The following is a 14,463-nucleotide window of genomic DNA, read 5'->3' on the forward strand; positions in this document are numbered from 1 at the left end:
TTACATCCTGTATTATACCCCAGAGCTGCACTCACTATTCTGCTGGTGCAGTCACTGTGTACATACATTACATTACTGATCCTGAGTTATATCCTGTATTATACCCCAGAGCTGCACTCACTATTCTGCTGGTGCAGTCACTGTGTACATACATTACATTACTGATCCTGAGTTACATCCTGTATTACACTCCAGAGCTGCACTCACTATTCTGCTGGTGCAGTCACTGTGTACATACATTACATTACAGATCCTGAGTTACATCCTGTATTATACCCCAGAGCTGCACTCACTATTCTGCTGGTGCAGTCAATGTGTACATACATTACATTACTGATCCGGAGTTACACCCTGTATTATACTCCAGAGCTGCACTCACTATTCTGCTGGTGCAGTCACTGTGTACATACATTACATTACTGATCCTGAGTTACATCCTGTATTATACCCCAGAGCTGCACTCACTATTCTGCTGGAGCAGTCACTGTGTACATTATATTACATTACTGATCCTGAGTTACATCCTGTATTATACCCCAGAGCTGTGCTCACTATTCTGCTGGTGCAGTCACTGTGTACATACATTACATTACTGATCCTGAGTTACATCCTGTATTATACTCCAGAGCTGCACTCACTATTCTGCTGGTGGAGTCACTGTGTACATACATTACATTACTGATCCTGAGTTACATCCTGTATTATACTCCAGAGCTGCACTCACTATTCTGCTGGTGCAGTCACTGTGTACATACATTACATTACTGATCCTGAGTTACCTCCTGTATTATACTCCAGAGCTGTGCTCACTATTCTGCTGGTGCAGTCACTGTGTACATGCATTACATTACTGATCCGGAGTTACATCCTGTATTATACTCCAGAGCTGCACTCACTATTCTGCTGGTGCAGTCACTGTGTATATACATTACATTACTGATCCTGAGTTACATCCTGTATTATACCCCAGAGCTGCACTCACTATTCTGTTGGTGCAGTCACTGTGTATATACATTACATTACTGATCCTGAGTTACCTCCTGTATTATACCCCAGAGCTGCACTCACTATTCTGCTGGTGCAGTCACTGTGTACATACATTACATTACTGATCCTGAGTTACATCCTGTATTATACCTCAGAGCTGCACTCACTATTCTGCTGGTGCAGTCACTGTGTACATACATTACATTACTGATCCTGAGTTACATCCTGTATTATACTCCAGAGCTGCACTCACTATTCTGCTGGAGCAGTCACTGTGTACATACATTACATTACTGATCCTGAGTTACATCCTGTATTATACCCCAGAGCTGCACTCACTATTCTGCTGGTGCAGTCACTGTGTACATACATTACATTACTGATCCTGAGTTACATCCTGTATTATACCCCAGAGCTGCACTCACTATTCTGCTGGAGCAGTCCCTGTGTACATACATTACATTACTGATCCTGAGTTACATCCTGTATTATACTCCAGAGCTGCACTCACTATTCTGCTGGTGCAGTCACTGTGTACATACATTACATTACTCATCCTGAGTTACATCCTGTATTATACTCCAGAGCTGCACTCACTATTCTGCTGGAGCAGTCACTGTGTACATTATATTACATTACTGATCCTGAGTTACATCCTGTATTATACCCCAGAGCTGCGCTCACTATACTGCTGGTGCAGTCACTGTGTACATACATTACATTACTGATCCTGAGTTACATCCTGTATTATACTCCAGAGCTGCACTCACTATTCTGCTGGTGCAGTCACTGTGTACATACATTACATTAATGATCCTGAGTTACCTCCTGTATTATACTCCAGAGCTGCACTCACTATTCTGCTGGTGCAGTCACTGTGTACATACATTACATTACTGATCCTGAGTTACATCCTGTATTATACTCCAGAGCTGCAGTCACTATTCTGCTGGTGGAGTCACTGTGTACATACATTACATTACTGATCCTGAGTTACATCCTGTATTATACTCCAGAGCTGCACTCACTATTCTGCTGGTGCAGTCACTGTGTACATACATTACATTACTGATCCTGAGTTACATCCTGTATTATACTCCAGAGCTGCACTCACTATTCTGCTGGTGCAGTCACTGTGTACATACATTACATTACTGATCCTGAGTTACATCCTGTATTATACTCCAGAGCTGCACTCACTATTCTGCTGGTGCAGTCACTGTGTACATACATTACATTACTGATCCTGAGTTACATCCTGTATTATACTCCAGAGCTGTACTCACTATTCTGCTGGTGGAGTCACTGTGTACATACATTACATTACTGATCCTGAGTTACATCCGGTATTATACTCCAGAGCTGCACTCACTATTCTGCTGGTGCAGTCACTGTGTACATACATTACATTACTGATCCTGAGTTACATCCTGTATTATACTCCAGAGCTGCACTCACTATTCTGCTGGTGCAGTCACTGTGTACATAAATTACATTACTGATCCTGAGTTACCTCCTGTATTATACTCCAGAGCTGTACTCACTATTCTGCTGGTGTAGTCACTGTGTACATACATTACATTACTGATCCTGAGTTACATCCTGTATTATACTCCAGAGCTGTACTCACAATTCTGCTGGTGCAGTCACTGTGTACATACATTACATTACTGATCCTGAGTTACATCCTGTATTATACTCCAGAGCTGCACTCACTATTCTGCTGGTGCAGTCACTGTGTACATACATTACTGATCCTGAGTCACATCCTGTATTATACTGCAGAGCTGCACTCACTATTCTGCTGGTGCAGTCACTGTGTACATATATTACATTACTGATCCTGAGTTACATCCCGTATTATACTCCAGAGCTGCACTCACTATTCTGCTGGTGCAGTCACTGTGTACATACATTACATTACTGATCCTGAGTTACATCCTGTATTATACTCCAGAGCTGCACTCACTATTCTGCTGGTGCAGTCACTGTGTACATACATTACATTACTGATCCTGAGTTACCTCCTGTATTATACTCCAGAGCTGCACTTACTATTCTGTTGGTGCAGTCACTGTGTACATACATTACATTACTGATCCTGAGTTACCTCCTGTATTATACTCCAGAGCTGCACTTACTATTCTGCTGGTGCAGTCACTGTGTACATACATTACATTACTGATCCTGAGTTACATCCTGTATTATACCCCAGAGCTGCACTCACTATTCTGCTGGTGCAGTCACTGTGTACATACATTACATTACTGATCCTGAGTTACCTCCTGTATTATACTCCAGAGCTGCACTTACTATTCTGTTGGTGCAGTCACTGTGTACATACATTACATTACTGATCCTGAGTTACATCCTGAATTATACTCCAGAGCTGCACTCACTATTCTGCTGGTGCAGTCACTGTGTACATACATTACATTACTGATCCTGAGTTACTTCCTGTATTATACTCCAGAGCTGCACTCACTATTCTGCTGGTGCAGTCACTGTGTACATACATTACATTCCTGATCCTGAGTTACATCCTGTATTATACTCCAGAGCTGCACTCACTATAATGCTGGTGCAGTCACTGTGTACATACATTACATTACTGATCCTGAGTTACCTCCTGTATTATACCCCAGAGCTGCACTCTCTATTCTGCTGGTGCAGTCACTGTGTAAATACATTACATTACTGATCCTGAGTTACATCCGGTATTATACTCCAGAGCTGCACTCACTATTCTGCTGGTGCAGTCACTGTGTACATACATTACATTACTGATCCTGAGTTACATCCTGTATTATACTCCAGAGCTGCACTCACTATTCTGCTGGTGCAGTCACTGTGTACATACATTACATTACTGATCCTGAGTTACATCCTGTATTATACTCCAGAGCTGCACTCACTATTCTGCTGGTGCAGTCACTGTGTACATACATTACATTACTGATCCTGAGTTACCTCCTGTATTATACTCCAGAGCTGTACTCACTATTCTGCTGGTGTAGTCACTGTGTACATACATTACATTACTGATCCTGAGTTACATCCTGTATTATACTCCAGAGCTGTACTCACAATTCTGCTGGTGCAGTCACTGTGTACATACATTACATTACTGATCCTGAGTTACATCCTGTATTATACTCCAGAGCTGCACTCACTATTCTGCTGGTGCAGTCACTGTGTACATACATTACTGATCCTGAGTCACATCCTGTATTATACTGCAGAGCTGCACTCACTATTCTGCTGGTGCAGTCACTGTGTACATATATTACATTACTGATCCTGAGTTACATCCCGTATTATACTCCAGAGCTGCACTCACTATTCTGCTGGTGCAGTCACTGTGTACATACATTACATTACTGATCCTGAGTTACATCCTGTATTATACTCCAGAGCTGCACTCACTATTCTGCTGGTGCAGTCACTGTGTACATACATTACATTACTGATCCTGAGTTACCTCCTGTATTATACTCCAGAGCTGCACTTACTATTCTGTTGGTGCAGTCACTGTGTACATACATTACATTACTGATCCTGAGTTACCTCCTGTATTATACTCCAGAGCTGCACTTACTATTCTGCTGGTGCAGTCACTGTGTACATACATTACATTACTGATCCTGAGTTACATCCTGTATTATACCCCAGAGCTGCACTCACTATTCTGCTGGTGCAGTCACTGTGTACATACATTACATTACTGATCCTGAGTTACCTCCTGTATTATACTCCAGAGCTGCACTTACTATTCTGTTGGTGCAGTCACTGTGTACATACATTACATTACTGATCCTGAGTTACATCCTGAATTATACTCCAGAGCTGCACTCACTATTCTGCTGGTGCAGTCACTGTGTACATACATTACATTACTGATCCTGAGTTACTTCCTGTATTATACTCCAGAGCTGCACTCACTATTCTGCTGGTGCAGTCACTGTGTACATACATTACATTCCTGATCCTGAGTTACATCCTGTATTATACTCCAGAGCTGCACTCACTATAATGCTGGTGCAGTCACTGTGTACATACATTACATTACTGATCCTGAGTTACCTCCTGTATTATACCCCAGAGCTGCACTCTCTATTCTGCTGGTGCAGTCACTGTGTAAATACATTACATTACTGATCCTGAGTTACATCCTGTATTATACTCCAGAGCAGCACTCACTATTCTGCTGGTGCAGTCCCTGTGTACATACATTACATTACTGATCCCGAGTTACATCCTGTATTATACTCCAGAGCTGCACTCACTATTCTGCTGGTGCAGTCACTGTGTACATACATTACTGATCCTGAGTTACATCCTGTATTATACTCCAGAGCTGCACTCACTATTCTGCTGGTGCAGTCACTGTGTACATACATTACATTACTGATCCTGAGTTACATCCTGTATTATACTCCAGAGCTGCACTCTTTATTCTGCTGGTGCAGTCACTGTGTATATACATTACATTACTGATCCTGAGTTACATCCTGTATTATACTCCAGAGCTGCACTCACTATTCTGCTGGTGCAGTCACTGTGTACATACATTACATTACTGATCCTGAGTTACATCCTGTATTATACTCCAGAGCTGCACTCACTATTCTGCTGGTGCAGTCACTGTGTACATACATTACATTACTGATCCTGAGTTACATCCTGTATTATACTCCAGAGCTGCACTCTCTATTCTGCTGGTGCAGTCACTGTGTATATACATTACATTACTGATCCTGAGTTACATCCTGTATTATACTCCAGAGCTGCACTCACTATGCTGCTGGTGCAGTCACTGTGTACATACATTATATTACTGATCCTGAGTTACCTCCTGTATTATACTCCAGAGCTGTACTCACTATTCTGCTGGTGTAGTCACTGTGTACATACATTACATTACTGATCCTGAGTTACATCCTGTATTATACTCCAGAGCTGTACTCACTATTCTGCTGGTGCAGTCACTGTGTACATACATTACATTACTGATCCTGAGTTACATCCTGTATTATACTCCAGAGCTGCACTCACTATTCTGCTGGTGCAGTCACTGTGTACATACATTACATTACTGATCCTGAGTTACATCCAGTATTATACCCCAGAGCTGCACTCACTATTCTGCTGGAGCAGTCACTGTGTACAATTACATTACTGATCCTGAGTTACATCCTGTATTATACTCCAGAGCTGCACTCACTATTCTGCTGGTGCAGTCACTGTGTACATACATTACATTACTGATCCTGAGTTACATCCTGTATTATACTTCAGAGCTGCACTCACTATTCTGCTGGTGCAGTCACTGTGTACATACATTACATTACTGATCCTGAGTTACATCCTGTATTATACCCCAGAGCTGCACTCACTATTCTGCTTGTGCAGTCACTGTGTACATACATTACTGATCCTGAGTCACATCCTGTATTATACTGCAGAGCTGCACTCACTATTCTGCTGGTGCAGTCACTGTGTACATACATTACATTACTGATCCTGAGTTACATCCTGTATTATACCCCAGAGCTGCACTCACTATTCTGCTGGAGCAGTCACTGTGTACAATTACATTACTGATCCTGAGTTACATCCTGTATTACACTCCAGAGCTGCACTCACTATTCTGCTGGTGCAGTCACTGTGTACATACATTACATTACTGATCCTGAGTTACATCCTGTATTATACTCCAGAGCTGCACTCACTATTCTGCTGGTGCAGTCACTGTGTACATACATTACATTACTGATCCCGAGTTACATCCTGTATTATACTCCAGAGCTGCACTCACTATTCCGCTGGTGCAGTCACTGTGTACATACATTACATTACTGATCCTGAGTTACATCCTGTATTATACTCCAGAGCTGCACTCACTATTCTGCTGGTGCAGTCACTGTGTACATACATTACATTACTGATCCTGAGTTACATCCTGTATTATACTTCAGAGCTGCACTCACTATTCTGCTGGTGCAGTCACTGTGTACATACATTACATTACTGATCATGAATTACATCCTGTATTATACTCCAGAGCTGCACTCACTATTCTGCTGGTGCAGTCACTGTGTACATACATTGCATTACTGATCCTGAGTTACCTCCTGTATAATACTCCAGAGCTGCACTCACTATTCTGCTGGTGCAGTCACTGTGTACATACATTACATTACTGATCCTGAGTTACCTACTGTATTATACTCCAGAGCTGCACTCACTATTCTGCTGGTGCAGTCCCTGTGTACATACATTACATTACTGATCCTGAGTTACATCCTGTATTATACTCCAGAGCTGCACTCACTATTCTGCTGGAGCAGTCACTGTGTGCATACATTACTGATCCTGAGTTACCTCCTGTATTATACTCCAGAGCTGCACTCCCTATTCTGCTGGTGCAGTCACTGTGTACATACATTACATTACTGATCCTGAGTTACATCCTGTATTATACTCCAGAGCTGCACTCACTATTCTGCTGGTGTAGTCACTGTGTACATACATTACATTACTGATCCTGAGTTACCTCCTGTATTATACTCCAGAGCTGCACTCACTATTCTGCTGGTGTAGTCACTGTGTACATACATTACATTACTGATCCTGAGTTACATCCTGTGTTATACTCCAGAGCTGCACTCACTATTCTGCTGGTGCCGTCACTGTGTACATACATTACATTACTGATCCTGAGTTACATCCTGTATTATACTCCAGAGCTGCACTCACTATTCTGCTGGTGCAGTCACTGTGTACATACATTACATTACTGATCCTGAGTTACATCCTGTATTATACCCCAGAGCTGCACTCACTATTCTGCTGGTGCAGTCACTGTGTACATACATTACATTACTGATCCTGAGTTACATCCTGTATTATACTCCAGAGCTGCACTCACTATTCTGCTGGTGCAGTCACTGTGTACATACATTACATTACTGATCCTGAGTTACATCCTGTATTATACCCCAGAGCTGCACTCACTATTCTGCTGGTGCAGTCACTGTGTACATACATTACATTACTGATCCTGAGTTACATCCTGTATTATACTCCAGAGCTGCACTCACTATTCTGCTGGAGCAGTCACTGTGTACATACATTACATTACTGATCCTGAGTTACATCCTGTATTATCCTCCAGAGCTGCACTCACTATTCTGCTGGTGCAATCACTGTGTACATACATTACATTACTGATCCTGAGTTACATCCTGTATTATACTCCAGAGCTGCACTCACTATTCTGCTGGAGCAGTCACTGTGTACATACATTACATTACTGATCCTGAGTTACATCCTGTATTATACTCCAGAGCTGCACTCACTATTCTGCTGGTGCAGTCACTGTGTACATACATTACATTACTGATCCTGAGTTACATCTTGTATTATACTCCAGAGCTGTACTCACTATTCTGCTGGTGCAATCACTCTGTACATACATTACATTACTGATCCGGAGTTACATCCTGTATTATACTCCAGAGCTGCACTCACTATTCTGCTGGAGCAGTCACTGTGTACATACATTACATTACTGATCCTGAGTTACCTCCTGTATTATACTCCAGAGCTGCTCTCACTATTCTGCTGGAGCAGTCACTGTGTACATACATTACATGTTGCCTGATGCTGATGGAGCCGGTCCTGTCAGGTCGTGCAGGAACTCGCTTGTCAACAATTATCCACAATTCAGTGGAACAGGAGGACTGATTCCAAGATAAGTAATGGTGACAGATGAAGATTAGATGATTGTGTCCGGGGCGTGAGAGGAGCTCAGGGTTCAAACCGCTACCGACAAGGTAAAGTATAAAAAAAATTGGTGCACTGCCCCTTTAAGAAATCTATTCTTGCTATTCTAGATGACCATAATACTATGGGGAAAGCATCCAGTTCATATCCATATTAACCCTAGTCTGTAAAGTCCTAAACAAAAAAAGTAAGTACCCCCCTGGCACATATGACAGGAGCTGAGAGTTACAGCTCAAAGCTGATAAATGAGGAATCAGTCACCCGTAACACAGAGAAGTAACTGACAGCCCCGAACAAACATGGAAACCGTTCATTTACAAACATTCTCGTCTCCATGACGACCATCACAAATACCGTGTAGTGTTACCAGCTCTCCTGCTAAAGAATGCAAGGTCTCCAGAGCGCGGAAAACGCCAGAAAATGTATATATGTACAAATGTCACCGATCCGTATTATCACCACTAGGGGCAGTATTATAGTAGTTATATTATTGTACATAGGGGGCAGTATTATAGTAGTTATATTCTTGTATATAGGGGGCAGTATTATAGTAGTTATATTCTTGTACATAGGGGGCAGTATTATAGTAGTTATATTCTTGTACATAGGGGCAGTATTATAGTAGTTATATTCTTATACATAGGAGCAGTATTATAGTAGTTATATTCTTTTACATAGGGGCAGTATTATAGTAGTTATATTCTTGTACATAGGGGCAGTATTATAGTAGTTATATTCTTATACATAGGAGCAGTATTATAGTAGTTATATTATTGTACATAGGGGGCAGTATTATAGTAGTTATATTCTTATACATAGGAGCAGTATTATAGTAGTTATATTCTTTTACATAGGGGCAGTATTATAGTAGTTATATTCTTGTACATAGGGGCAGTATTATAGTAGTTATATTCTTATACATAGGAGCAGTATTATAGTAGTTATATTATTGTACATAGGGGGCAGTATTATAGTAGTTATATTCTTGTATATAGGAGCAGTATTATAGTAGTTATATTCTTGTATATAGGAGCAGTATTATAGTAGTTATATTCTTGTACATAGGAGCAGTATTATAGTAGTTATATTCTTATACATAGGAGCAGTATTATAGTAGTTATATTCTTGTACATAGGGGGCAGTATTATAGTAGTTATATTCTTGTACATAGGAGCAGTATTATAGTAGTTATATTCTTGTACATAGGGGGCAGTATTATAGTAGTTATATTCTTGTACATAGGAGCAGTATTATAGTAGTTATATTCTTGTACATAGGAGCAGTATTATAGTAGTTATATTCTTGTACATAGGAGCAGTATTATAGTAGTTATGTTCTTGTACATAGGGGGCAGTATTATAGTAGTTATGTTCTTGTACATAGGGGACAGTATTATAGTAGTTATATTCTTGTACATAGGGGGCAGTATTATAGTAGTTATATTCTTGTACATAGGAGCAGTATTATAGTAGTTATATTCTTGTACATAGGAGCAGTATTATAGTAGTTATGTTCTTGTACATAGGGGGCAGTATTATAGTAGTTATGTTCTTGTACATAGGGGGCAGTATTATAGTAGTTATATTCTTGTACATAGGAGCAGTATTATAGTAGTTATATTCTTGTACATAGGGGCAGTATTATAGTAGTTATATTCTTGTACATAGGGGGCAGTATTATAGTAGTTATATTCTTGTACATAGGAGCAGTATTATAGTAGTTATATTCTTGTACATAGGGGCAGTATTATAGTAGTTATATTCTTGTACATAGGAGCAGTATTATAGTAGTTATATTCTTGTACATAGGAGCAGTATTATAGTAGTTATATTCTTGTACATAGGGGCAGTATTATAGTAGTTATATTCTTGTACATAGGGGGCAGTATTATAGTAGTTATATTCTTGTACATAGGAGCAGTATTATAGTAGTTATATTCTTGTACATAGGGGCAGTATTATAGTAGTTATATTCTTGTACATAGGAGCAGTATTATAGTAGTTATATTCTTGTACATAGGAGCAGTATTATAGTAGTTATATTCTTCTACATAGGGGCAGTATTATAGTAGTTATATTCTTGTACATAGGGGCAGTATTATAGTAGTTATATTCCTGTACATAGGGGGCAGTATTATAGTAGTTATATTCTTGTACATAGGGGCAGTATTATAGTAGTTATATTCTTGTACATAGGAGCAGTATTATATTAGTTATATTCTTCTACATAGGAGCAGTATTATAGTAGCTATATTCTTGTACATAGGAGCAGTATTATAGTAGTTATATTCTTCTACATAGGAGCAGTATTATAGTAGTTATATTCTTGTACATAGGAGCAGTATTATAGTAGTTATATTCTTGTACATAGGGGGCAGTATTATAGTAGTTATATTCTTGTACATAGGGGCAGTATTATATTAGTTATATTCTTGTACATAGGAGCAGTATTATAGTAGTTATATTCTTGTACATAGGGGCAGTATTATAGTAGTTATATTCTTGTACATAGGGGGCAGTATTATAGTAGTTATATTCTTGTACATAGGGGGCAGTATTATAGTAGTTATATTCTTGCACATAGGAGCAGTATTATAGTAGTTATATTCTTGTACATAAGGGCAGTATTATAGTAGTTACATTCTTGTACATAGGGGCAGTATTATAGTAGTTACATTCTTGTACATAGGGGCAGTATTATAGTAGTTATATTCTTGTACATACGGGGCAGTATTATAGTAGTTATATTCTTGTACATAGGGGGCAGTATTATAGTAGTTATATTCTTGTACATAGGGGGCAGTATTATAGTAGTTATATTCTTGTACATAGGGGGCAGTATTATAGTAGTTATATTCTTGTACATAGGGGGCAGTATTATAGTAGTTATATTCTTGTACATAGGGGCAGTATTATAGTAGTTATATTCTTGTACATAGGGGGCAGTATTACAGTAGTTATATTCTTGTATATAGGAGGCAGTATTATAGTAGTTATATTCTTGTACATAGGGGCAGTATTATAGCAGTTATATTCTTGTACATAGGGGCAGTATTTTAGTAGTTATATTCTTGTACATAGGGAGCAGTATTTTAGTAGTTATATTCTTGTACATAGGGGCAGTATTATAGTAGTTATATTCTTGTACATAGGGGGCAGTATTATAGTAGTTATATTCTTGTACATAGGGGGCAGTATTATAGTAGTTATATTCTTGTACATAGGGGGCAGTATTATAGTAGTTATATTCTTGTACATAGGGGGCATTATTATAGTAGTTATATTCTTATACATAGGAGCAGTATTATAGTAGTTATATTCTTGTACATAGGGGCAGTATTATAGTAGTTATATTCTTGTACATAGGGGGCAGTATTATAGTAGTTATATTCTTGTACATAGGGGGCAGTATTATAGTAGTTATATTCTTGTACATAGGGGGCAGTATTATAGTAGTTATATTCTTGTACATAGGGGGCAGTATTATAGTAGTTATATTCTTGTACATAGGGGCAGTATTATAGTAGTTATATTCTTGTACATAGGGGGCAGTATTATAGTAGTTATATTCTTGTACATAGGAGCAGTATTATAGTAGTTATATTCTTGTACATAGGAGCAGTATTATAGTAGTTATATTCTTGTACATAGGAGCAGTATTATAGTAGTTATATTCTTGTACATAGGAGCAGTATTATAGTAGTTATATTCTTATACATAGGGGGCAGTATTATAGTAGTTATATTCTTGTACATAGGAGCAGTATTATAGTAGTTATATTCTTGTACATAGGAGCAGTATTATAGTAGTTATATTCTTGTACATAGGAGCAGTATTATAGTAGTTATATTCTTGTACATAGGGGCAGTATTATAGTAGTTATATTCTTGTACATAGGGGGCAGTATTATAGTAGTTATATTCTTGTACATAGGAGCGGTATTATAGTAGTTATATTCTTGTACATAGGGGGCAGTATTCTAGTAGTTATATTCTTGTACATAGGAGCAGTATTATAGTAGTTATATTCTTGTACATAGGAGCAATATTATAGTAGTTATATTCTTGTACATAGGGAGCAGTATTATAGTAGTTATACTCTTGTACATAGGAGCAGTATTATAGTAGTTATATTCTTGTACATAGGGGGCAGTATTCTAGTAGTTATATTCTTGTACATAGGAGCAGTATTCTAGTAGTTATACTCTTGTACATAGGAGCATTATTATAGTAGTTATATTCTTGTACATAGAAGCAGTATTATAGTAGTTATATTCTTGTACATAGGGGGCAGCATTATAGTAGTTATATTCTTGTACATAGGGGGCAGTATTATAGTAGTTATATTCTTGTATATAGGAGCAGTATTATAGTAGTTATATTCTTGTACATAGGGGGCAGTATTATAGTAGTTATAGTCTTGTACATAGGGGGCAGTATTATAGTGGTTATATTCTTGTACATAGGGGCAGTATTATAGTAGTTATATTCTTGTACATAGGGGGCAGTATTATAGTAGTTATATTCTTGTACATACGGGGCAGTATTATAGTAGTGATATTCCTGTACATAGGGGGCAGCATTATAGTAGTTATATTCTTGTACATAGGCGCAGTATTATAGTAGTTATATTCTTGTACATAGGGGCTGTATTATAGTAGTTATATTCTTGTAAATAGGAGCAGTATTATAGTAGTTATATTCTTGTACATAGGGGGCAGTATTATAGTAGTTATATTCTTGTACATCGGGGCAGTATTATAGTAGTTATATTCTTGTACATAGGGGGCAGTATTATAGTAGTTATATTCTTGTACATAGGGGGCAGTATTATAGTAGTTATATTCTTGTACATAGGGGGAAGTATTATAGTAGTTATATTCTTGTACATAGGGGGCAGTGTTATAGTAGTTATATTCTTGTACATAGGGGGCAGTATTATAGTCGTTATATTCTTGTACATGCGGCAGTATTATAGTAGTTATATTCTTGTACATAGGGGGCAGTATTATAGTAGTTATATTCTTGCACATAGGGGCAGTATTATAGTAGTTATATTCTTGTACATAGGGAGCAGTATTATAGTAGTTATATTCTTGTACATAGGGGGCAGTGTTATAGTAGTTATATTCTTGTACATAGGAGCAGTATTATAGTAGTTATATTCTTGTACATAGGGGGCAGTATTATAGTAGCTATATTCTTGTACATGGGGAGCAGTATTATCTAAGATATATTTTTTGGACACAAGTGTTGTTCTTACCTCTGAACTTTTTGGGCGGATTGGCCAGATCTCCTGCTTCTGGATGGACCACACATCTGTCATCCACCAATCTGGAGAAAGACAAACACATCTTGATATATAAGGTGCAGCAAACCTGCAAATATTTACAAAGAGAAGGATGATGAGACGCTCAGATAAGGAGACATGACTAATGTAAGAACTGTAGGGCTGAATACAGCGTGGGGCTCTGGGTTTATGGATTGTTGGTTATCATGTCTACCGCCATACTGTGCTAATGTATATAGCCGATAAATGAGGAAATAATTCTAAAATGTACCGGTAGTTACAGGATACTGATGGGACAGGAAAGTGAGAATGTAATGGGGAGAGGCACGGTGGGCCGCGGACCTCTGTGAAGCCATAAACCTCACCTACTCTGTGGTTCACGTGTATGACAGATGGCTCC

The 14,463-nt window shown here is 38.7% G+C and overlaps 1 protein-coding gene across 1 annotated transcript in view; it reads right to left on the reverse strand.

Moving 5' to 3' along the window:
• ITPR2 (inositol 1,4,5-trisphosphate receptor type 2) overlaps positions 1 to 14,463 on the reverse strand; it is a 294,636-nt gene that overhangs the window by 219,056 nt on the left and 61,117 nt on the right. Inside the window, exon 2 of the mRNA XM_073649236.1 lies at positions 14,037 to 14,107. Coding sequence (XP_073505337.1) covers positions 14,037 to 14,107 — 71 coding nt within the window. The remainder of the gene's footprint in view (positions 1 to 14,036; positions 14,108 to 14,463) is intronic.

The sequence above is a fragment of the Phyllobates terribilis genome, unplaced genomic scaffold (genome assembly GCF_046119375.1).
Source record: "Phyllobates terribilis strain yellow unplaced genomic scaffold, ASM4611937v1 Scaffold_10__3_contigs__length_209671492, whole genome shotgun sequence".
NCBI classification, from domain to species: Eukaryota; Metazoa; Chordata; class Amphibia; order Anura; family Dendrobatidae; genus Phyllobates; species Phyllobates terribilis.